Raw genomic sequence first — 24,745 nt, 5'->3', positions numbered from 1 at the left:
ACCAGATGGATGTTATCGTGGATAGTCTGGCCCGGGACCGTGTAGGACTGATCGGGGTGGATTATGTGGGCCAGCACGGTGCCATGACGGGCAGACATGGCCTTGGCAAAAATGTTATAATCCGTGGTAAGGAGGGAGACCGGGCATCAATTTTTTAAAAGGCAGAGATAGCCCCTCTTAGGCAGCAGGACAATGACCGCCCTGCGCCACAAGAGGGGCATCTCCCCAGTCGCCAGACTTTCCCGCAGGACCCGCGTGTCGTCAACACCAGGACGTCCCAGAATGCCCTCTGGAACTCCACGGTCAGCCCGTCCAGCCCCGGGGACTTTCCCCTCGAGAGCTGGCTGAGGGCACCAGTCAGCTCCGCCAAGCTTAGCGGAGCGTCCTATTTTTCGGCGCCCTCCGGACCGACCATCAACAGGACCTCCCACAAAACTCTGTGCACATCGTCGCTGGACAGATCCAGAGAGAACAGAGCCCCGTAATAGGCCCGGGTCTCCACGCTGATCCCCTCCGGATCCGAGACCAGAGATCCGTCGTCGGCCATCAGCCCCAAGAGCTGCTTACAGACCCCCGTCTTTTTTCCAACGAGTAGAAGAAGGGGGAGCCGCGGTCCAGGTCCCGGAGATCTGGATCCGCGACCTCACATACGTACCTCGGGACCCAATGAGCTGTAGGCCCTTCAGCATGCCCTTCTTCTCTTCGTACACCTTCCGCAGGGCCAGGTCATTGACGACTTGACCGAGACGGGACTCCAGGTCAAGCACCTCCCTCTCCAACCGCCCGACCTGGGCCTCCCGCCTCTTGGTCGACCCCTTCGCGTACTCCTGACAGAAGAGATGGACGTGAGCCTTGCCCACGTCCCACCATAGCCTCAAGGAGGGGAAGCCCCTCCGCTTCCTTCTCCAGTCGGCCCAGAACCGACGAAACAAATCCTGGAACCACTCATCCTGCAGCAGCAGGTTGCTAAAATGCCAGTACGCGGGCACCCCCGTGCGCGTAACGGAACGAGCTCCGCCACACCAGGTGGTGGTCCGTGCATGGCACCAGCCGCATGGAAGCCGCCGGAATGCAGGAGACGTACGCCTGGGAAATGTAAAGGTGGTCGATTCTGGACCATCCTCCTCCAGACCTCACGTAAGTGAAGGCGCTGGAGTCAGGATGGAGATTTCACCAGACGTCCACCAAGTCGAAGGACCCGACCAGGTCCCTCAACTTCTCCATCGCTGCCAGGCCGTACGGGGGACCTGAACGGTCCCTCGCCTCGAGGGTGCAATTAAAATCCCCCCCGAGGATGACGCACTCGCCGACGTCGATGGAGCCCAGAAGAGCGGACACTTCTTCAAAGAAGTGCACTTGCTGCGCACTGGCCGCGGGGGCGTACACATTCACTAGATGGAGTGGCATGCCCCCCAGGTGAACAGTGACCTGGAGCAAGCGGCCCGGCACGTGCTCCTTGACCCCCAAGATCTCCGGCTGAAAATACGGGGCCAGCAAGATAGCCACCCCGCTGGAATAGTTGGAGAGATGACTCATGCTGACCCCTCCTTGCCACTCCAGGAGCCACGTGGCCTCATCCTCCAGAACGGTGTGGGTTTCTTGCAGGAAGCACACCACATACCTCCCGTCCCGGAGGACTGAGAAGTTATTAAATCTACGGCGTGCATCTCTGCTGCCATTGATGTTGAGGCTGGCTATGGTTATCTTCATGACAGGAGCATAGCGCAACCTCTACTTAACCTAATGGGAGGAGGGAGAGCGGCTGCTTGTCGACCGCCACTCCCTCAGCAGCCCAGCAAGGAACTTGTTGATCTGACGCTGCTCGCGCAGCCCCGCACCCCCGTCCACGCCCATGGATTTGACAGCGGCACGGACGGAGCCAACGCGCAGCACCAGATCTGACCATCTGTCTAGGGCCAGCCGGATTTTGCCAGGGTGACCCCAGCACGCAGCCAGAAAGTCCTGGAGTTCCACAACGGGGATGAGGGGGGACTCGGAGGTGGGGACATGAGGGTATTCACCGCCTCACTGGTGACGGAGTCTGACTCATCCTTGGTGCTCTCCGCCGGGTCCCCTTCCTCCTCCGGGAGGTCGTTATCAGCCAGCCCCGCCTCTGTCTCGATCCCACCCCCAGGATCGGTGGCAGAGGATTCCTCCCTGGGCTCCTCCTCCGGAGGTGCCGGGTCAGGAGGCGGCAGCGGTTCATGGCCCCCCTCCGCCCCAGGCACCGGGGTGCATGGGGAAACTGGGGAGAACACTATCCCCATTTCCCCCAACACCCCCGGCGACAGCATCAGAGGCAGAGTCAGGGGTTCTTCCCCCTCACTGCCATCAGCCACCGACCCAGCGGACTGGGGAGCTTGAATACATTCCTCGGCCACGTCGAGCAGCGCCTGGGAATGGTCTGGACTGTCCTGGGCGATCCCAGCCTCACTGGCCTCGCCCACCCCAGTCTCCAGGGTGCCCGACATGGCAAGATGTAATGGTTCTTTTGTTATTTCCTCCGTGGGTAGATTCGCGGTCTCCCCCAACACGCAGGGTCTCTTCCCCGTCCCCGGGAGGCGCAGGCGGGACAGACTCATCTGTCGTACCCTCCCGAAGGACAGGCAACTCCTGCCGAATACAGATGTCAGTAACGGTGGGGGGGGTGGTGCACAGCACCCATGGCGGGCGACGATTCCCTCCACGAGGAGGGTCATTGTCTCTCATGGTCCTCCTCCTCTCCTAGGGACTCGCGCCTCCTTTTTGTTATGGAGGGACACGAAGGCTGGGAGACCTCCATACCTACCGGAGCCTCCTCCTCCGCTCCCTCCCATCGCGCGGGTTGCTCGGGTCCCTCGAGCCCGAGCCCGGTCACAGGTCTTACTTCTTCCGCCTCAGCGGTTGCGATCACGGGCCCGGGCACAAGGCCCCCCAAACTCCGAGACTCCGCCGCCACCAGCGCAAGGTATGCGGCGTAAGTTCCAGCAGATCGTCCGTATCCACGTGCTCACCGAGGGGACCCGCCCTAAGGTGCTTCATCTTCTTCCGCACCTTCCCTTCGCTCAGACACTCTCCCTCCCCCCCGCTGAAGGCTGTGATGGCGTTGGCCTCCGACGTCGACCGCGCATCAGGTGTTGAGGACGCGCGGACAGAATTGGGGGGGCGAGCGGTGGCGGCGTCAGCCTTGGCCACCTCAGATGTTCTGGCAGCCTTGGAGGCAGCGCAGTTCTTTCGTACATACCCCACCTCCTTACAGGCGTGGCACCGCACACCGTCCGACGTCCAAAAGACGCGGTAGGCAGCCCCCTCGTGGCATACAATAAAAGTGCCCTCGGTGTCCTCCTGCACCAGCTGAACAAAAAGATGGCGCCGGAAGGAGAAGACGTGCCGGAGGCTGGCCTCCCTGCATCCGAGTGGGATTGGTGTGATCCCCGACCTCACCTCCCCCAGTTGACATAGGTGGGGGAGGAGGAGCTCAGCCGAAACAAAGGGTGGGACGTTTGATAAAAGGATCCTCTGCACGGTGGCCTTGAGAGGATCCACCAGCAGGAAGGTCCCGCCCATGGTGAGCCCCTTGGTTACGTCCAGGGACACCGCCCGCTCCGATGCCAGGAAGAACACAGCCTTGCCGTACATTTTCGAGGCGACGATGATGGCTGAGGGCCGACAACCTCAGCCATGGCCTTCATGCATGCTTCGATAGTCATGTTGGGGTGAGTGTAGCTCTTCACCCCGTGTTTTTTAGTGAGAAGGCGGAAAGGTGACGGGGCAGCAGAAGCAGCGGGAGCAGCCTTGGCTGTGGCTGCCACACTTGCGTATGACCTTGCTGGCCCCGTCACCGGCGATGATGTGGTCAACATCGTGGGGTGCTTATTATAAAGGGCTACACCCACCCCAAGTCACAGGCTTGGTGATGTTAATGGCCTCAATGGTTGTTTTCCCTGAGCAGAGGGAGCTTTAAAAGTGAAGGCACACCTCTCCCCTTGTTGATTAAATTGGGAGAGGGGCCTTCTCTCCTCTGCTCAACGGGTAATTAATGGATATGAGGTGTCTCTTTAGAGAGAGACAAAGAGAGAGGCAAAGAGAGAGAGAAAGGGGGGGGTGGGAAGGAGAGAGGCCGCAGGGGCTGGGTCTCCACTCAAGATGGTGAGTGGGTGCTCGCAGGGGTGCACTCTCTGAAAAATAATCTCTATTGATGGTCTTGTGGGGGGAGAAGATGTCTTCACCTGGGAAAATAAAGCTGGAGATGCCCAGGCTCAGTCCACCACCAGGTCTTAACGATGTGATAATTAAATGATGACTTTGCCTGGGCAGCTCCAGCTGTCCCAGGTCAAGCAATAGGGAGGGGTGTTTGCTAGTGGTGTGTGTTGCCCTGTTTTTACAAGAGCCACACACACTCACACACACCCCTAGATGTTTTCTTCTCCTTCTTCTTTCCTCCCCCCACTTAAATACAAAGTCTTTATGAGAGTGCACCATGAGACAACCACCTGTAGAAGTTTTCCAACGGCTCTCCCTCCTTCTGAACAGATGTAGGATGTTCGTTTCTCTCCCCTCTCTCCCTCTCCTGTAATGGAGACCAGTTGGGGAAGCAGTGATGGGATGGCTTCCCTTTGTTGTTAGCTCTGGTCTGGTCTCCTGGTCTCTCCTCTCCTCTGGCACCCCAATAGTAGCTGCAGCAGCAACAGATGTGGTCTCCCCTCCTGGACACACAGAGAGAGAGAGAGACCTCTCCTCTCCTCTCCTCTCTTCTGGCACAGCAGCAGCACAAGATCCTGGCTGGCTATCAGGGATCCCGGGGTTCATTAACCCACTCCCTGAGCGTTCCAGATCCCAACAACTCTCTGAGATAAAACATTTCTCCTCATCTTTGTCATCCGATTGAGATTGGACCATTTTTCACCACCTGTAGGGGTGACTCTGAGTTGCCCCAGTGACACCAGATGGGAGCAAAACCCATGAAGGCAAGTGCCCCAGTGCCCCACAGATATTAAACAACCAATAACCGGTTACTTGGGTTTATAAACAGAGGAATAGAATATATAAGCAAAGAGATGATGCTGGAACTTCATAAATCACAGGTTAGGCCTCAGCTGGAGTGTTGTGGACAAGTCTGGGCCCCACACTTGAGGAAAGGTGTAAAGGTCTTCGAAAGGGCCCAGAGGAGGTTTACCAGGCTGTTACCCGGGATGAGGGGCTTCAGTTATGAGGAGAGGTTGGAAAAGTAATAAAATTAATTGAAATTAATAATCCGGTAGGGTTGTCCTGGTACATTCTACTGCCTTATGATTTGGGCTTTAAGCAGAAGTCCAAATTGCTCAGGTAGTATTGTGTAAGCCACAAAGAATATACTCCATCTATTATTCTATAATAAGGGCTGAGACTAAAGGTTTTTATGGCCACAGATCAAGAGATCATAATAGAAGCATATTGGCAGACTGGTGAGGCCACACCTGGAATACTGCGTACAGTTTTGGTTTCCATATTTAAGAAAAGATATACTTGCTCTCGAGGCAGTTCAGAGAAGGTTCACTTGGTTGATTCTGAAGATGAGGGGGTTGACTTATGAGGAAAGGTTGAGTAGGTTGGGCCTCTACTCATTGGAATTCAGAAGAATGAGAGGCGATCTTATCGAAACATATTAGATTGTGAGGGGGCTTGATCGGGTGGATGCGGGGAGGATGTTTCCACTGATGGGTGAGACTAGAACTAGGGGGCATAATCTTAGAATAAGGGGCTGCCCTTTCAAAACTGAGATGAGGAGAAACTTCTTCACTCAGAGGGTAGTAAATCTATGGAATTTACTACCTCAGAGAGCTGTGGAAGCTGCGACATTAAATAAATTTAAAACGGAGATAGACAGTTTCCTAGCTGATAAGGGAATTAGGGGTTACGGGGAGCGGGCAGGGAAGTGGACGTGAGTCTAGGTTCGGATCAGCCATGATCCTGTTGAATGGCAGAGCAGGCCCGAGGGGCCGTATGGCCGACTCCTGCTCCTACTTCTTATGTTCTAAGTTCGGACTGTCCTCCTTGGAACAGAGAAGGTTCAGAGGTGATTTAATAGAGGTTTTCAAGATGGTGAGCGATTTTGATAGGATAAATTGGGAAAGAAACATTCGCTCTGGTGAGTGGGTCAATAACGAGAGGTCAAAGATTCAAAAATATTGGCAAAAGATCTAGAGGAGAGATGAGGAGAAATGTTTCCACTCAGAGTTGTGGGGATCTGGAACACTCGACCTGAAAAGATGGTGGAAGCTGATTCCGTTAATAATTGTAAAGCAGAGTTGGACGGGAACTTGAGCAACTGACAGGGTTACGGACAAAAAGTGAGGATGTGGGACTAAACACGACGACTCTTTCAAAGAGCCGGCACAGGCACGATGGGCCGAATGGCCTCCTTCTGTGCTGTAACTCTCTATGAATCTATTCTATGAATAATAACTGTACAATACAGCGACACTCACAAATAATAATTCAATCATAATGTGATTGTGAGGATCGATTATTGCCACTTAGAATCATAGAAAGTTACAGCACGGAAGGAGGCCATTTCAACTCATCGTGTCCGCGCCAGCCAACAAAGAGCGATCCAGCCTAATCTCACTTCCCAGCTCTTGGTCCGTAGCCCTGCAGGGTAAAGCATCCCAAGTGCACATCCAAGTACTTTTTAAATGTGGTTAGGGTTCCTGCGTCTACCACCCTTTCAGGCAGTGAGTTCCAGACCCCCACCACCCTCTGGGTGAAGAAATTTCCCCTCAAATCCTCTCTAAACCTTCCCCCAATTACTTTAAATCTGTGCCCCCTGGTTTTTGACCCCTCTGCTAAGGGAAATAGATCCTTTCTATCCACTTTATCTATGTCCCTCATAATTTTATACGCCTCAATAAGGTCTCCCCTCAGCCTCCACTGTTCCAAGGAAAACAGACCCAGCCTATCCAGTCTTTCCTCAGAGCTAAGATTCTCTACTCCCGGCAACATCCTTGTAAATCTCCTCTGTACCCTCTCTAGTGCAATCACATCTTTCCTGTAATGTGGTGACCAGAACTGCACGCAGTATTCTAGCTGAGGCCTAACTCGTGTTTCATACAGTTATAGCATAACCCCCCTGCTCTTGTATTCTATGCCACGGCTAATAAAGGCAAGCATTCCGTACACCTTCTTAACCACCTTATCTACCTGGCCTGCTGCCTTCAGGGATCTGTGGACATGCACTCCAAGGTCCCTTTGTTCCTCTACACTACTCAATGTCCTAACATTTAATGTTTATTCCCTTTCCTTGTTAGTCCTCCCCAAATGCATTACCTTGTGGGAGACTACAGTCTCCCGCGTAAAGAAATAGGCAACACAGCAAGCTACAAGAAATAGGTCTTTACTCCAATTCTCACAATACAGTACTGAATTCGTAAAGCCCGTGAGCCTGTGATGACTCACGGATTGGTCACCTGCTGGAACCTGATTGGTTTTCCTTCTCTCAGCAGCAGGCAAGTCTGAACATGCCTTATTCCTCTCAGCTTGCAACTGTCTTGCGGGGGGAGGGGAATACAGCAGTTAAAAGGGGATTATACAGGTTTATCTACATACACACAGTGTTTCCCCAATGTGGCAACGCCACATACGCCCCCCCAGAATCCTCGTTAACTGTAAAAGTCAGTCTCTGCGGAGGTTTGACCAAACGGCCGTAGCGGCTGTAGTAGCCATCTGGCATGTGAGGAGGGCTGTCTGGGAGGTCGGCTGGTTGGTTCGTCGGCTGGTCTGGCGGCTGGTCTGCCGGTGGGCTGGCTGGACGGGCTGCCGGCGAAGGTGGGGCGGCGGCCGGGAAGTAAGGTTCTGGCGTGTCTTGGTCCTCTTGTGGGGCCGCCGCCAACGCGGGAGGTCTGCCCCACCATGGGGGAAGAGCCGGACGAAACGGGAAGCTGAGGTCCAGGTGCGCCGGTTTGAGGCGGTCTACTGAAACAAGGTCCGGCTTCCCACCGACGTCGATAAGAAAAGCTTTGTCCCCCGTCTCCAATACTGAGAAGGGGCCGGTGTATGGTGCCTGCAGCGGGCCTCTGTGCGCGTCCTGGCGCACGAAGATGAAGTCCACATGTCGTAAGTCCCGAGGCACGTGGGACGGCTGCGGGCCGTGTTGCAAAGTGGGCACTGGACGGAATTGCTGGGCCACGTCCTGGTGCAGGGAAAGCTGTCTGGCGGCCGACCATGGCTCCGTTGTCAGGGGGAGGAAGTCACCTGGTACTCTGAGCGGTTGGCCGTAGACCATCTCGGCCGCAGAGGTGCGGAGGTCCTCTTTGGGCACGGTGTGCAATCCCAGGAGGACCCAGGGTAGTTTGTCGATCCAGCTGGTGTCGGCCAGGCTGTCGCGGAGGGAGGCTTTCAAGGAACGATGAAAGCGCTCGCAAAGCCCGTTGGCCTGCGGGTGGTAGGCTGTTGTCCTGTGCAACTTGGTGCCGAGGCCGGCGGTGATGGCATTCCACAAGTGGGAGGTGAACTGGGGGCCTCTGTCCGAGGGTATGTCGGTAGGCACGCCGAACCGGGCCACCCATGTCAAGACGAATGCTCGCACGACGTCGATCGTGGTCGTGGAGGCGAGGGGAAATGCCTCGGGCCATCTGGTGGTGCGGTCGACGATCGTGAGCAGGTGTGTGAAACCGTGCGACGGCGGCAAGGGGCCTACCAGATTGACGTGGACGTGGTCGAAACGCCTCTCGGGCACCGGGAAACACTCCAATGGCACCTTGGTGTGCTGTTGGACCTTAGCGCGCTGACACGCCACGCATGTGTTGGCCCAGTCTCTCACATCCTTGTGGAGTCCAGGCCAGACGAACTTGGTGGACATGAGTTTCTGAGACGCACGCATCCCTGGATGTGAGAGGCCGTGGATGATGTCGAAAACTCGCTTGTGCCAGGCGGATGGGACGACCGGCCTAGGCGAGGGGACTGAGACGTCGCACAGGAGGGTTGTGCCGGCTGCGTGGAAGTGGATGTCGGCCAGAGTGAGGCTGGTGGTTGACGTCCTGAGGGCCTGGATCTCCGTGTCGGCGGCCTGGTCTCTCGCCATGCTGGCGTAGTTGATGCCCAGGTGCATTGCATGGAGCGAGGGTCTTGAGAGGCAGTCGGCCACCAAATTGTCCTTGCCGGCGACGTGGCGGATGTCCGTGGTGAACTCCAAGATGAAGTTGAGTTGGCGTTGTTGGCGCGTGGACCATGGTTCGGTTACTTTGGCCATGGTGAAAGTGAGCAGCTTGTGGTCCACGAATGCGGTGAACGGCTGGCCTTCCAGGAGGAAACGGAAGTGCCGGATTGCCAGGAACAGGGCCAGGAGCTCTCTGTCGAACGTGCTGTAGGCCTGCTCATTCTTGCGCAGCTGTCGGCTGAAAAATGCCAGTGGCTGCCACGCGCCTTCGACCCACTGTTGCTGGACAGCGCCGACGGCGTAATCCGAGGCATCCATGGTGAGGGCGGTCATGGCGCCCGGGATGGGGTGGGCCAGTAGTGTGGCATTGGCCAAGGCGCTTTTGGTCTGGTGGAAGGCTGTCGCCATCTCGCTGGACCAGGTGAGTTGCTCTTTGCCCGTTTTGCCCCTGGTGGCTTCGTAGAGGGGGTGCATGAGTGAGGTGGCCTTGGGCACGAAACGGTGATAGAAATTGACCATCCCCAAAAATTCCTGCAGCGCCTTGACCGAGGTGGGCTGGGGAAAGTCCGCCACCGCCTACACCTTGGAAGGTAGGGGAATGGCTCCCCTTGGCGAGATTCTGTGGCCGAGAAAGTCAATTTGGGCTGCTCCGAACTGGCATTTGGCCGGGTTAATGATTAGCCCATGTTGGCTGAGGCGCTGGAAAAGAGAGCGCAAATGCGCAATGTGCTCGGCCTTGCTGGTGCTGGCCACGAGGATATCGTCCAGATAGACAAACAGGAAGCTCAGGTCCCGTAGGACGAAATCCATGAGCCGTTGGAAGGCCTGTGCGGCGTTCTTGAGCCCGAAGGGCATGCGCAAGAACTCGAACAGTCCGAAGGGGGTGATGACCGCTGTCTTCTGGACATCTGCGTGGTGGACGGGGACCTGATGGTAACCGCAAATCAGGTCGACCTTGGAAAAGACGGACTTTCCTGCTAGGTGTGCCGAGAAGTCTTGGATGTGCGGAATGGGGTATCTATCGGGCGTGGTGGCGTCGTTGAGCCATCTGTAGTCGCCACAGGGGCACCAGCCACTGCCCGGCTTGGGCACAATGTGGAGGGGGGATGACCAGGGGCTGTTCGAGCGGCGGATGATGCCCAGTTTCTCCATCGTGGTGAATTCTTCCTTGGCCACCGCCATCTTGGCTGGGTCCAGGCGTCTGGCTCAGGCGAACACTGGTGGTCCCGTAGTGGCAATGTGGTGCTCGACACCATGCTTGGCTGCCGCGGCTGAGAATGTCAGTTGTGTGAGCCTCGGGAAATCTGCGAGTAGGCGGGTGTAGTCATCATCCGCCGGGACAGAGCAGGACCCGACGAGGGCCGGGCTGTTGCTCTGCTGGCAGGTCAGTGAAGTGAAAGTTGCTGCGTCGATCAGGCGCCTGTCGCGGACGTCAACCAGGAGTCCGAGGGCGCAAAGAAAATCGGCGCCCAGCAAGGGATGTGCCACCAAGGCCGTCACGAAATCCCACGTAAATCGCTGGCCGTTGAAACAAACCTCGGCCCGTCGCTTTCCAAAAGTAGTGATGGCTGCGCCATTTGCCGCCACAAGGGGTGGGCTGCTGCAGCCTGCCTGGATGTCGAGCTGGGAGGCAGGAATTATGCTGCATTGGGCTCCGGTGTCCCAAAGGAATCTGCACCCTGAAAGGGAGTCGGATATGTACAGCAGTTTACCTGCGGTGCCGATGGCCATCGTGGCGGCGGGGGTGCGGTCGAGCGGGCCTAGACGGCGGTGCGGGGCTAGCGCGTTGGGCCGGGCGGCCATCTTGGTTTGATTGAAAGAGCAGGGTGCTCTGCAGCGTTGGGCCTTGTGACCGAAACGTGCGTGGTAGTAGCATAGTTGTGCGGCCTGGCGTGGCGGCGCGCACTCGGTGGTGTCGGGGAGCCTCGCGGCTGCAGAGCCGAGTTGGGCGACGGCGAAGACTTTGTCCATGGCGGCTGCCAGTTGTACGCAGTCCGTGATCGGGGACCCCGCGAGGGCAGTCTGTACCTGCTGAGGAAGCAGGCTGAGGAAAAGGGCCCGAAACAAGAAGCACTGCGGTTCAGAGCCCAGGAGCGCAAGCATCCAGCTCATCAACTGGGTTGGGGTAGAGTCGCCGAGGCCTGGTAGTGAAAGAAGCCTACGGGCCCTCTCCTCCCCGGACAGGCCGTAAGCCTGCAGCAAGCGGCCCTTAATGGTTGAGTACTTGCCGGTCTGTGGTGGGTTCCCCAGAAGGTCGAGAACTTCGGCGGCGGTGGAGCTTGCTAGTGCTGAGACTACGTGGAGGTACCTTTCTTCATCATCTTGAACTCTGCGAAGGGTGAATTGGGCCTCCGTGTGCACGAATCAAGCTGGTGCTTGGTGTTCCCAGAAGGTGGGGAGCTTCAAGGACGCGGCACCGGCCGACATCGGGCTGCTGCTGGTTGCCGTCGGGTTGTTGCTGGCCTCTGTAGGGCTACGTGAGTCGGGGGCTTCGGCCGCCGACATTCGGGGTCACCAATGTGGGAGACTACAGTCTCCCGCGTAAAGAAATAGGCAACACAGCGAGCTACAAGAAATAGGTCTTTACTCCAACTCTCACAATACAGTACTGAATTCGTAAAGCCCGCGAGCCTGTGATGACTCACGGATTGGTCACCTGCTGGAACCTGATTGGTTTTCCTTCTCTCAGCAGCAGGCAAGTCTGAACATGCCTTATTCCTCTCAGCTTGCAACTGTCTTGCGGGGGGAGGGGAATACAGCAGTTAAAAGGGGATTATACAGGTTTATCTACATATACACAGTGTTTCCCCAATGTGGCAACGCCACAACCTCACGCTTCCCCGGATTGAATTCCATTTGCCACTGTTCTGCCCACCTGACCAATGTATTAATATCTTCCTGCAGTCTACAGCTTCCTTCTTCAGTATCAACCACACAGCTGATTTTAGTATCATCTGCAATCTTCTTAATCATACCCTCTGTAATCTGAGGCGCCCACCGGTCACGGAAGGCATCAAGCGTACCAGTCAAAACACCACCTGCTCCCTCTCCAGGGCCACCCAGGCACGGACAAGACCATGGGAGAGAGGGAGGCAGCCAGAGTGACTTCACCCCATGGGCCCCGCCCATCCTGGACCTACAAATTGCTGTTTTCACCAGGCCCAAGAGCAGGTCCAGCAGAAGATCCTCTGACTTACCCACCCCCCCTCTGCACCGGGCGGGCAGGCAAAGATTAGGAGCGTGGGGCTAAAGTGTAACCAAGAGTTGAGGAGCAGCCCCTTCAGGTAACTACACATGAGCTGCAAACTCTCACACTGAATATATACACGGCCCGTGTACTCCTCTAGGCCACAGAAAACACATCTGGCCTTAGAGTCTGGAAAGGATCTTAGAAACTGTTGCACACGACAGCTCCCTGCAACAGTCTCCACCCCAGATCCCCAATGGTGCTGGGAAGGACTCCCGCATAGAGAGCCCTCCATTGGGGACACTCGCCTCCATCAGACAGCAAGATGACCTGCCAGTCTGATTGAGATTGGGCAATAAACAAAATTAATCAATAAATGACACAGAAACCCGAGTCCCCAGATCCTCAGCCCTGGCCACCAATTTTCTGTTACTAGCTCGCACCTCAGGCCCCGCCCAGTCTGGTTTAATTACTAAATGTTTTCTAACTCGGGTTCAGGCCTGTCATTCTGAGGGAAACAAGGCCTCATTTATTGGTGTGTCCCACCCGAGCGGCTGTTAATGGCTTTAATAAACTGGCAGCAAGGTTTTTTTTAAAGGTGGAAAGAGGTGAAAAACGCAACTAGTGATGCCTCAAAACTCACGGACAGAGAAATCCACTTCATCAGCGCCCCTGCCACAGGACTCAATATCCACCCCCTCCACCACTGGTGCACTGTGTCTGCAGTATGTATGGTCTACAAGATGACCACGGTCAGGCCATGTGGAGTCAAGGGCCAGGCAGCAGAATGGATGGAAAGATCGCTACAAACTTCCCTTAACTCCAACCCTCTGATTTCTGTTTTGTAGCCAGCTTTCCATCCATTCTGCTGCCTGGCCCTTCACTCCACACAGCCTGACCTTGGTCATCTTGTCGACCTTACATACTATTATGGATAGCAAGCTGGTCACAAAACAGAAAAGAGAGAGTAGGGGTTAAGAATAGCTACTCAGACTGGCAAAAGGTGGGAAGTGGTGTTCCACAGGGATCGGCGCTGGGATCACTACTGTTCACTATTTACATAAACGATTTGGACGCGTGAATCAGAAGAACAATTTCAAAGTTTGTCGATAACACCAAATTGGGAGGTAGAGTTAATACTGAGGAAGACAAAATGCAAGAAGACATTAATAAATTTCAGAATGGGCATGTAATTGGCAAATGAATTTCACTGTAGATCAGTGTGAGGTGCTGTGTTAATGAATTTCACTATAGATCAGTGTGAGGTGGTGTGTTAATGAATTTCATGATATATCAGTGTGAGGTGGTGTGTTAATGAATTTCACTGTAGATCAGTGTAAGGTGGTGTGTTAATGAATGTCATGATAGATCAGTGTGAGGTGGTGTGTTAATGAATGTCACTGTAGATCAGTGTGAGGTGGTGTGTTAATGAATGCACTATAGATCAGTGTGAGGTGGTGTTAATGAATTTCACTATGGATCAGTGTGAGGCGGTGTGTTAATGAATTTCACTATAGATCAGTGTGAGGTGGTGTGTTAATAAATTTCACTATAGATCAGTGTGAGGTGGTGTGTTAATGAATATCACTATAGATCAGTGTGAGGTGGTGTGTTAATGAATTTCACTATAGGTCAGTGTGAGGTGGTGTGTTTTGGTGGGAAGAATAAGGAGGCCACTCACTATTTGGACAAGGGGGTGAAATTGGGTTGCTTTGTGCCTCCCGCGATATTCAGCAGGATGTTAGTGGCGTAGGTAGTCGGTTGCTCCCCACGGCACTGCACTGCCGGCAATGACATCATCGCCAAGCGCAGCACCCCGGCTGCAACCTTGGGTTACGACCCCTGACCTATCAGCGGACGATATGTCCGACAGGGTCAGGGGTCGTTTCTGCAGCCGCGGCGATGCCACTTAAAGGGCAGGTGTCGGGCGGCAACTTTTTATTTTGGCCGACTGCCAGCACCTGCCCCCTACCCCTTTCTTCTTCGGGGTGTCGGCCGCAATCGCACAGCCCTGCGCTCCTCTTGATCCGACACCCCACTCCCCGGTGGTCCTGCAGGGCCCAGGTGTGCGCAGTGCTGCGCCCCTCCACTTTAATCAGGGAGGGAGGTCTGCTATGGCATGGTGCTATGTGCTGACGGGCATGGCGCTGTTACATGAAGCGCCGTGAAATTCACTGGTAGCGCCTCAAGAGGGAGGGGAGCGCTTCCAGTAGCACCCTGCCTCCTGCCTGGGGCGCAACCAATGAATTTAATGCACAGGGGCGCTAACTTTTTCAGGGCGCTAAAGTTAGCCCCGGTGACGTTAGTGACCCAAAGGGGGCGCCACTGAATTTCCCCCTAAGAGTCTAAATGGGTTGGAGGAGCAGAGGGATCCAGATACACAAATCACTAAAAGTAGCAACACAGGTTAATAAGGCCATTAAAAAAAAAGCACTGGGGTACATTCCTAAAGGAGCCTTCTGTTCCGTGCCTTGGAGCTCTGAAACATGGCAGAGAGCGGCTGGGACACATTTCTCACACACCTCGAGATTAACGCGCACGGCAACTTTGCTGTCAGTGAAGAGAGACAAGAAAGACCAAAGTGCCGTTTGCCCCTCTCAGTGTGGCCCTGAAGGACTGTGTCCAGGATGGAGTTCTGTTCCCACCGTTAGATCCTCTCCCAGATTGTCCTTTCTGAGCTCCAGCCAGGTGATGCTAAACACGCAGGTGGGAAAGACTAAAATCTACAACAATGTGTTTAAAACAAAGTTGATTTATTTGACATATATCCAGAATATGAAACTCCAGCCCAGTTCCCGGAGTTAGTAACATCAGCAGAAACAACCCCCACCTGTCAGAATGAACATGGTTCAGTCCTGGATGTGATTAACAGCAGCAACAACAGAATCCAAACCCTGCTGTCACTTGTGAACTCGCTGGTGTCTCAGCAGGTGGGATGACTGAGTGAATCCCTTCCCACACTCAGGGCAGGTGAACAGCCTCTCCCCAGTGTGAGTGCGCTGGTGTACAGTGAGGTCAGATGACTGCCTAAACCCAGTCCCGCAGTGAGTGCACCTGAACGGTCTCTCGTCAGTGTGAACTCGCTGGTGTCTCAGCAGGTGGGATGACTGAGTGAATCCCTCTCCACACTCAGGGCAGGTGAACGGCCTCTCCCCAGTGTGAACTCGCTGGTGTACTGTGAGGTCAGATGACTGCCTAAACCCAGTCCCGCAGTGCGAGCACCTGAACGGTCTCTCCCCAGTGTGAACACGTTGATGGCGTATCAGTTCCCCGGAACCTTTATAGCACTTCCCACAGTCCGAGCATTTAAAAGGTCTCTCATCAGTGTGAACTCGCTGGTGTGTCAGCAGGTGGGATGAATTGGTGAATCCCTTCCCACACTCAGAGCAGGTGAACGGCCTCTCCCCAGTGTGAACTCGCTTGTGTGTCAGCAGGTGGGATGAATTAGTGAATCCCTTCCCACACTCAGGGCAGGTGAACGGCCGCTCCCCAGTGTGAACTCGCTGGTGTGTACGCAGGTGGGATGAATTAGTGAATCCCTTCCCACACTCAGAGCAGGTGAACGGCCTCTCCCCAGTGTGAACTCGCTGATGTGTCTTAAGATCAGATGACTGAGTGAATCCCTTCCCACACTCAGAGCAGGTGAATGGCCTCGCCCCGGTGTGAAAGCGCTTGTGTTTCGATAGGCCAGAGGGTTGACTGAAGCCGCGTCCACACACAGAACACATATATGGTTTCTCCCCGCTGTGAACAGTGCTTTTTGCTTCCATATTCAAAGGCCGATGATATTCAGTTCCTGATGAATCAAGTGACTGTCAGATCTTGACGTGATGTGTGGTTTGAGTTTCCCGTCTGCAAATCCTCCCCTTCAAACACCCTGTAAAATAAATTTAAAACAGGGAGCGTGAGAGAGAACCCACTAAAGAGGCAGGTTGTGAAATTGAGCTCAATGAATCTGGTCATTTGTGGGGCCGGCACTAGAAAAAAGTGACTATGAAAGCTGCCGGATTGTCATAAAATCCCACTGGTTCACTAATGTCCCTCAGTGAAGGGAATCTGCCACCTGGTCTGGGCCTCTGGCCTCTATGGGAGGAGAGAGAGGTGGGAGTGGGAGGGGGCGAAGAAGATGGACTTTATACATCTGCAACTCGACCAGAACTTTGACAGAACCTCCAAAACCCACAACCTCCAGCACCTAGAAGGACAAAGGCAGAAGGTGCATGGGAGCACCATCACCTCCAAGTTCTCCCAGTCACACACCATCCTGACTTGGACATACATCGCCATTGCTACATCATCACTGGGTGAAAATCCTGGAACTCCTTACACAACAGCATTGTGGGAGTACCTTCACCACACGGACTGCAGTGGTTCAAGAAGGCGGCTCACCATCACCTTCTCAACGGGAAGATGGGATTGGCAACATATTCTGGACTTGCGAGCGACGCCTGATGCAATAAAAAGTCTCACACGTCAAGGAACTTTAAAGTAAGCTTTAAACAACTTATAATTATACTATGTACAAGAGCGGTCTTCACCGTGCCTCTAGGAGAAGCCCTTTTACTATACTGAGCAGTTCAGTATTTATACTAGTCCAAACACAGGAAGTGACGTATGCACAGGAAGTGATGTATGCACAGAGTTCACAGGAAGTGACGTGCACATAACTTCCTCCGGCAGTTATTTATTATTATTGCATTCTTCCCTCCTGCGAGATTAGAAGGCTGTGGTCTTCCTTTTATTCCGCAGCCGCCGAATGAGGAAAAGTCGCACCCGTTTGGGTTCCCATCGTAGAGGGTCACTGGTCCGCTTACATGCTGTTGGCCATTGGTCAGAGTCTGTGTGGCCTGGATTACCCTGTGAAGGGTCGGGGAGATCATGGCTTCGTGTACGAGCCCCAATAGGTGCAGAGTCGGTCTGTCTCTGTTCAGAGGGAGGTGCAGAGCTGGTCCGTGGCAGATCAGTACTTTGGTGCGCGGTACTGGGAGGGTCGCAACTTTGAGTATGGGGTTCTACCGGCACCAAGCTAGTTGGTGTCAGATCAGGATCCTGGAGAGGGGTACCCGGTAGGTTCCAAGAGGCTCCTGGTAAAATACCATCACTTGATGTCCCACTAGGTCCTGGTGGGCAGGGAGCCAGATCCCGTAATGATACGGTAGATTCTCGGCCGTCGGGATATCGTATGTATGCATAGGTGGGGTTGGCATCGGTTAGTTCGACCTCGTCTACGAGAGGGTCATTTTTAGACGTCCGAACGTATCTTCGGAGTAGTACAGGTCCAGGAGTAGTTAGCCATGACGGGAGGGATGTCCCATAAGATGAGCGACGCTGGAATCCAAAGAACCGCTCATGAGGTGTAGTATTTGTGGCTGTAGAAAGAAGGGACTGTATAGAGTGCAATGCATCCGGAAGCACTGCTTCCCATTGCTGGTTTGGTAGGCCCCGAGATCTTAAAGCAAGATGTACGGAATTCCAGATGATACCATTATACCTCTCTACCTGCCCATTTCCGATGGGATGATATGGCGTCGTTTTGCTTGTAGCAATTCCCCGTTCTGAGAGGTAGTCCTTGAGTTCCCTTGACATAAAGGATGGACCCCGATCCGAGTGAATGTAAGCCGCCATGCCACAGAGAGAAAATACTTGCTCAAGGCAGCAGATTACTGTGGACGCCAGCATATTGGAGCAGGGGAAAGCAAATGGAAAATGTGAATATTCATCAATCATGGTGAGTAAGTATGTGTTCCGAGTTGAAGAGGGCACTGGGCCCTTAAAATCGATGCTAAGTCGTTGCATCGGTTGGGTTGCGTGTATGAGCATACCATCTGAGGGGCGGAAGAACTGAGGTTTTAATTCTGCACAAAGCCGGCATTCTGAGCACATTTTCTTTACATCTCCAGTAGAAAAAGGGAGATTCCATGATCGTACGAAATGTAGCATGCACGTAACGCCAGGATGACACAATCCATTATGGACATCTATGAGAGTAGAGGACGACATAGTGGAGCAGAATGCTCGTGTGAGGGTATCCGGGGCCACATTCTCCTTGCCAGGTCGATAGTGAATGGTGTAACCAAAAGAGGCCAGTTCCATCCTCCAAAGCTGTATTTTATTATTCTTAATTTTGGTTCGTTTTCGATTATCGAGCATGAAGGCGACTGATCGCTGGTCCGTGATTAATGTAAAGTGCTGGCGAGCTAGGAAATGGTTCCACTTCCGTACCGCCTCTATGATGGCTGTGGCTTCCTTCTCAACCAGAGGATAATGTAGCTCGGCACCTTGTAAGGTCCTGGACATAAATGCTACAGGACGACCTTCCTGATTTAGAGTAGCCGAGATCGCCACCTCCGAGGCATCACATTCGACTATGAAAGGGAGATTCTCATCGATGGAGTGAAAAGCCGCTTTCTCCAACTGTTTTTTGAGAAGGTTAAAGGCTGCAACAGCCGCTCTTTCCAATGGAAATGATCTAGCATGCAGCAAGGGTTGGATTTTGTCTGAAAAATGAGGAATCCATTTAGCGTAGTATGCAAACAGACCGAGAGCCCGACGTAAAGAAGCCGGATTCTTAGGTGACGGGAGCTCTTGGAGCGGGCGAAGTCTTTCTGGGTCTGGCTTAATGATACCATTGCCTACGCAGTAGCCAAGGATGTTGATGGTCGGTTGAGACTCAACAGATTTAGATTCATTCAAAGTTAAGTTACGGTGAGGGAGAGCATCCCGAAATTTTTGGAGGTTGGCGTCGTGTTCCTGTTGATCGTGACCTGCAATAGCAATGTTATCAAGATAGGGAAAAGTGTCCCTTAAATTTTCCTGCTTAACCAGGCCATCCATTGCCTGTTGGAAGACAGCCACTCCATTAGTAACCCCGAATGGGAGGCGACGAAATTGGTACAGCCGTCCATTAGCCTCAAAGGCTGTGTACTGCTTATCTGAGACCTTCAAGGGTACCTGATGATAGGCACTTTTCAAATCGTAAGTTGAGAACACTTTGTATTCGGCCAGTTTATTAACCATATCATCAATGCGTGGCAATGGGTAGGCATCCAAGTCAGTATATTGATTGATGGTTTGCGAATAATCAATGCATAGTCGTTGTTTGTGAGGTTTTAGAGGGTTCTTGACGATGACGATTTGAGCCCGATAGGGCGACGAACATTATTCGATGATATCCTCTGCTAAAAGTCGAGAGATTTCAGCCTCAATAAAAGATTGGTCTTCCTGACTAAAGCGCCGCGATTTCGTTATTATTGGTTTGCATCGAGGAGGAATACTGGCAAATAATGAGGGTTCATCAAGTGAAGCTGCTGATAATGCACAAAATGGTAATTTAGACAGTATATTAGAAATAGTAAGTCCAGGTTTGGATCCGCCGAACTCAATGGTGAGTTTCTTATGCTGTTTTTGAAAATCCAGCCCTAAGATGAGATCACTACATAAGTCCTTGAGCACCGAAAGTCGGGTGGAGGGATACATGCGACCATTAAGTGTCATATCAATAATACAAAAGCCGGAGATTCTGGTATTAAGTGATGACTGAGCCATCGCAATTGCCTGGTCCGATGGGAAGATATGTAGTTTCAATTTCGCAACAATCTGTTCTCTAATGAAACTATCAGTACTTCCTGAGTCAATTAAGGCATCTAAGGTATGCCCATTAACTGAAACTTTTGTAGCTGCATGAAACAGGTTCTGTGGGCAAGCAGCTGTAATTGGTGTGGTTGCACAGAGAGTGGCTGAAACTCTAGGTCTGCTTCTTCGGGAGAGAGCTCGAGAGGAAGCTTGATAGGTCCTAGCCGGAGCATCTTGATAGGCCCTAATTGGGGCAGTTCGGTAGGCCTTAGCTGGATAGGCCCTCGCAGAGGCTCTTGATTGGCAAACTTTTGCAAAGTGTCCCTTTTTATCGCAATGACTGCAGATCGCATTGCGAGCAGGGCAGAATTTCCTAGGGTGAAAAGAATCTCCACAAAAGAAGCATTCCTTCCTAGATTGCCAAGAGGCTGCTAAAGTGGGATCATCCTCCTCTTCTTCATCAGAATTATCATCAGGATTAGATTCCTCCATGATAGGGTTCACCTGAGACCACTTGAATCGTCTGGTTGCAGTTACAGCAGCAGATCGAGATCTGGGCAGCTGATAGAGGTCTGCATTTTTCTTTGCCAAATCCAGAGAACAAGCCAGGTCAAAAGCCTTTTGTAGCTCAAGTGTTTTACTTTCTAGCAGACGCTGGCGCATAAATGGAGAGGCAATCCCGCAGATGAAAGCATCACGAATCATTTCTTCGCGGTACAGCTCAGCCGAGGGTGCCTGAAAGTTACAATCTACGCTGAGCCTGCGAAGTTCTTGAAGGAATTCGTTAATCGATTCCCCTGGCCCTTGTCGGGCTGTGGCCAGTAGATGTCTAGCATAGACCTCATTTGCGGTCTTGGCATATAGTTTTTTAAGTGCCCGGATCACCTCATCGTAATTATCCCATTCATCAACATATTCAAACACTGTTGGGGTCACATAGTTGATAAGTATCCTCAGTTTAGTAGAAGCATTCGCTTTACATTCATCAAGAAAATTCTCAAAAGTACGGTACCAATGCTTCCATACCCTGCCAGCTGCTGGTGCGTTTGGGTCCAAGTCCAGATGAGTAGGTTTAAGGATGTTTTCTATGATGGGTGGTTCCCTGGATCCTTAACTCCGAGTTTGTCCGAAGGTCTAGTATTTGTGAGTGTAAATACTAAGTTGTTTAAATTGATGTAATAAAAAGTCTCACACATCAAGGAACTTTAAAGTAAGCTTTAAACAACTTATAATTATACTATGTACAAGAGCGGTCTTCACCATGCCTCTAGGAGAAGCCCTTTTACTATACTGAGCAGTTCAGTATTTATACTAGTCAAAACACAGGAAGTAACGTATGCACAGGAAGTGATGTATGCACAGAGTTCACAGGTCACAGGAAGTGATGTGCACATAACTTCCTCCAGAAGTTATTTATTATTATTACAACGCCCACATCCCAAGAATGAATTAAAACAAATCTGCAGACGTAAACTGGATTAAAAGCCTCTACAGAAATGCTTATTCCTAAAACAATACTCTTTTACATAGTAGGGACAGTGGCTGTTTAACAACCTAATCTCCCCCAGAATCCACCTCCCTTGACAGTCTCACATTGGAAATTGTTGGATCCTCCTGGGCTCAGAAGTACTGGGGTTTAAACCCAGCAGCTTCTCCTCCATCTCCACTCCAGCTCAAACTGAAGCAACAAAATCACCTACACAGACGGCCAGGGACCTACCTTCCGTCAGCCTGCAATAAAACACTTCCCGACAGCTGCTGACTAATGGCGGCCGCAGCACCCACAGTTCACCGCGCCCCAGAATCCACACTATCCAACACGTTGATTTCCCCGCTGAGAGTGCGCATGCTCCCCGGGGCCGCGGGCCATTCTGGGAGCCTGGCCTTTGTCCTTTGTCCCGAATCGGACTCGGTGGAACCAGCTGAAGAAACCAGGAAGCGGCAGCTCGGATGGGGGAGGCGCTGCACCCTGGGTTTCCTGGTGCCAGGGCCCTGGCCGCACGTCCACCGGGCCCGGCTGCTCTGATTCTGATTGAGTTTTTTGATGAGGTAACGGAGAGGGTTGATGAGGGCAATTCGGTTAACGTGGTGTACATGGATTTCCAAAAGGCGTTCAACAAAAAGCCACATAATAGGCTTGCCAGCAAAGTAGAAGGCCATGGAATAAAAGGGACAGTCGCAGCATGGATATGAAATTGGCTAAGTGACAGAAAAGAGAGAGTAGTGGTGAACGGCTGTTTTTCAGACTGGAGGAAGGTATACAGTGGTGTTCCCCAGGGGTCGGTACTAGGACCACTGCTTTTCTTGATATATACTTGAAGTGCCTGGCGGTGCCGAAGGTCTTTTGAGGGCATGTTGTTGTTGGAAGAGGGAGAGAGAGCGACTGGGGGTGGAAGAGAGAGCGCGACCGGGGGGGAAGAGAGAGCGCGACCGGGGGGGAAGAGAGAGCGCGGCCGGGGGGGAAGAGAGAGCGCGACCGGGGGGGAAGAGAGAGCGCGACCGGGGGGGGGGAAGAGAGAGCGCGACCGGGGGGGAAGAGAGAGCGCGACCGGGGGGGAAGAGAGAGCGCGACCGGGGGGGAAGAGAGAGCGCGACCGGGGGGGAAGAGAGAGCGCGACCGGGGGGGGAAGAGAGAGCGCGACCGGGGGGGAAGCGAGAGCGCGACCGGGGGGAAGAGAGAGCGCGACCGGGGGGGAAGAGAGAGCGCGACCGGGGGGGAAGAGAGAGCGCGACCGGGGGGGAAGAGAAAGCGCGACCGGGGGGGAAGAGAGAGCGCGACCGGGGGGGAAGAGAGCGCGACTGGGGGGGAAGAGAGAGAGCGACTGGGGGGGGAAGAGAGAGAGCGACTGGGGGGATAGAGAGAGACTGGGGGGGATAGAGAGAGACTGGGGGGGATAGAGAGAGACTGGGGGGGATAGAGAGAGACTGGGGGGGATAGAGAGAGACTGGGGGGGATAGAGAGAGACTGGGGGGATAGAGAGAGACTGGGGGGGATAGAGAGAGACTGGGGGGGATAGAGAGAGACTGGGGGGGATAGAGAGAGACTGGGGGGGATAGAGAGAGACTGGGGGGGATAGAGAGAGACTGGGGGGGATAGAGAGAGACTGGGGGGGATAGAGACTGGGGGGGATAGAGAGAGACTGGGGGGGATAGAGAGAGACTGGGGGGGATAGAGAGAGACTGGGGGGGATAGAGAGAGACTGGGGGGGATAGAGAGAGACTGGGGGGGATAGAGAGAGACTGGGGGGATAGAGAGAGACTGGGGGGGATAGAGAGAGACTGGGGGGGATAGAGAGAGACTGGGGGGGATAGAGAGAGACTGGGGGGGATAGAGAGAGACTGGGGGGGATAGAGAGAGACTGGGGGGGATAGAGAGAGACTGGGGGGGATAGAGACTGGGGGGGATAGAGAGAGACTGGGGGGGATAGAGAGAGACTGGGGGGGATAGAGAGAGACTGGGGGGGATAGAGAGAGACTGGGGGGGATAGAGAGAGACTGGGGGGGATAGAGAGAGACTGGGGGGGATAGAGAGAGACTGGGGGGGATAGAGAGAGACTGGGGGGGATAGAGAGAGACTGGGGGGGATAGAGAGAGACTGGGGGGGATTGAGAGAGACTGGGGGGATTGAGAGAGACTGGGGGGGATTGAGAGAGACTGGGGGGGATTGAGAGAGACTGGGGGGGATTGAGAGAGACTGGGGGGGATTGAGAGAGACTGGGGGGGATTGAGAGAGACTGGGGGGGATTGAGAGAGACTGGGGGGGATTGAGAGAGACTGGGGGGGATTGAGAGAGACTGGGGGGGATTGAGAGAGACTGGGGGGGATTGAGAGAGACTGGGGGGGATAGAGAGAGGCTGGGGGGGATAGAGAGAGACTGGGGGGGATAGAGAGAGACTGGGGAGAGAGGGTGAGGGAGGGGGCAGAGAGAGAGAGGGGGAGGGAGGGGGCAGAGAGAGAGAGAGAGGGAGGGGGCAGAGAGAGGGGGAGGGAGGGGGCAGACAGAGAGGGGGAGAGAGGGGGAGGGAGGGGGCCAAGAAAGAGGGAGGGGGCAGAGAAAGAGAGGGAGGGGGCAGAGAAAGAGGGGGAGGGAGGGGGCAGAGAAAGAAGGGGAGGGAGGGGGCAGAGAAAGAAGGGTAGGGAAGTGGCAGAGAAATAGGGGGAGGGAGGGGGCAGAGAAAGAGGGGGAGGGAGGGGGCAGAGAAAGAGGGGGAGGGAGGGGGCAGAGAAAGAGGGGGAAGGAGGGGGCAGAGAAAGAGGGGGAGGGAGGGGAAAGAGAGGGGGAAGGAGGGGGGAGAGGCGGTGGGAGGGGGGGAGAGGGGGAGGGAGGGGGGAGAGAGAGGGGGAGGGAGAGAGGGGGAGGGAGAGAGGGGGAGGAGAGGGGGAGGGAGGGCGGAGAGAGAGAGGGGAGGGAGGGGGCAGAGAGAGAGTGGGAGAGAGAGAGGGTGAGGCAGGGGAGAGAGAGAGGGAGGCAGGGGGGAGAGAGAGAGGGGAAGAGAGAGAGGGGGAGGGGAGAGGCGAGAGGGGGGAGAGGAGGGGGGAGGGAGCGAGAGGGAGGGGGAGGGAGCGGGAGAGGGAAGGGGGAGAGGGGGAGGGGGTTGGGAGAGGGAAGTGGGGGAGGAGAGAGAGACAGAGGAAAGGAGGGCGAGTGGCCCGCGGCCGCAAATGGAGCCTGATGCACCATCAATTACTCAAAAGACTGAGGTTGAGCGAGTAACAATCAGGCTTTTATTAACTAAAGAATGAAGGTCTTGTCTCGAGTGGTCGACCCGTCCAGAATACTAAGGGACTGGGAGGTAGTCACTTTTATACCTGGACTAGTGGGAGGAGTCAGCCGAGGCATGTCCAGACCTGTACCTAGTGGAATACACATACAC

The 24,745-nt window shown here is 53.9% G+C and overlaps 2 protein-coding genes across 2 annotated transcripts in view; one reads left to right on the top strand and one right to left on the bottom strand.

Annotated features, from left to right (window-relative positions):
• Positions 1-24,745, top strand: part of LOC147091880 (uncharacterized) — a 69,074-nt gene that overhangs the window by 20,171 nt on the left and 24,158 nt on the right. The gene's annotated exons all lie outside the window — the stretch shown is intronic.
• Positions 15,022-16,107, bottom strand: LOC147091881 (uncharacterized). The gene has a single exon (XM_085976907.1). The coding sequence runs from the start codon at positions 16,067-16,069 to the stop codon at positions 15,200-15,202; it is 870 nt and encodes a 289-aa protein (XP_085833033.1). The 5' UTR covers positions 16,070-16,107; the 3' UTR covers positions 15,022-15,199.

Source organism: Somniosus microcephalus, unplaced genomic scaffold (assembly GCF_052327205.1).
Source record: "Somniosus microcephalus isolate GS21.2 unplaced genomic scaffold, FLI_Smic_1.0 unresolved_chr3, whole genome shotgun sequence".
Classification (NCBI taxonomy): domain Eukaryota; kingdom Metazoa; phylum Chordata; class Chondrichthyes; order Squaliformes; family Somniosidae; genus Somniosus; species Somniosus microcephalus.
Note: the sequence above shows the minus strand (reverse complement) of the source record. Positions and strands in the feature narration are given on the sequence as shown.

Coding starts and splice junctions, on each gene's coding strand:
- LOC147091881 (XM_085976907.1), bottom strand. CDS start 16,069: ATGGAAGCAAAAAGCACTGTTCACAGCGGGGAGAAACCATATATGTGT.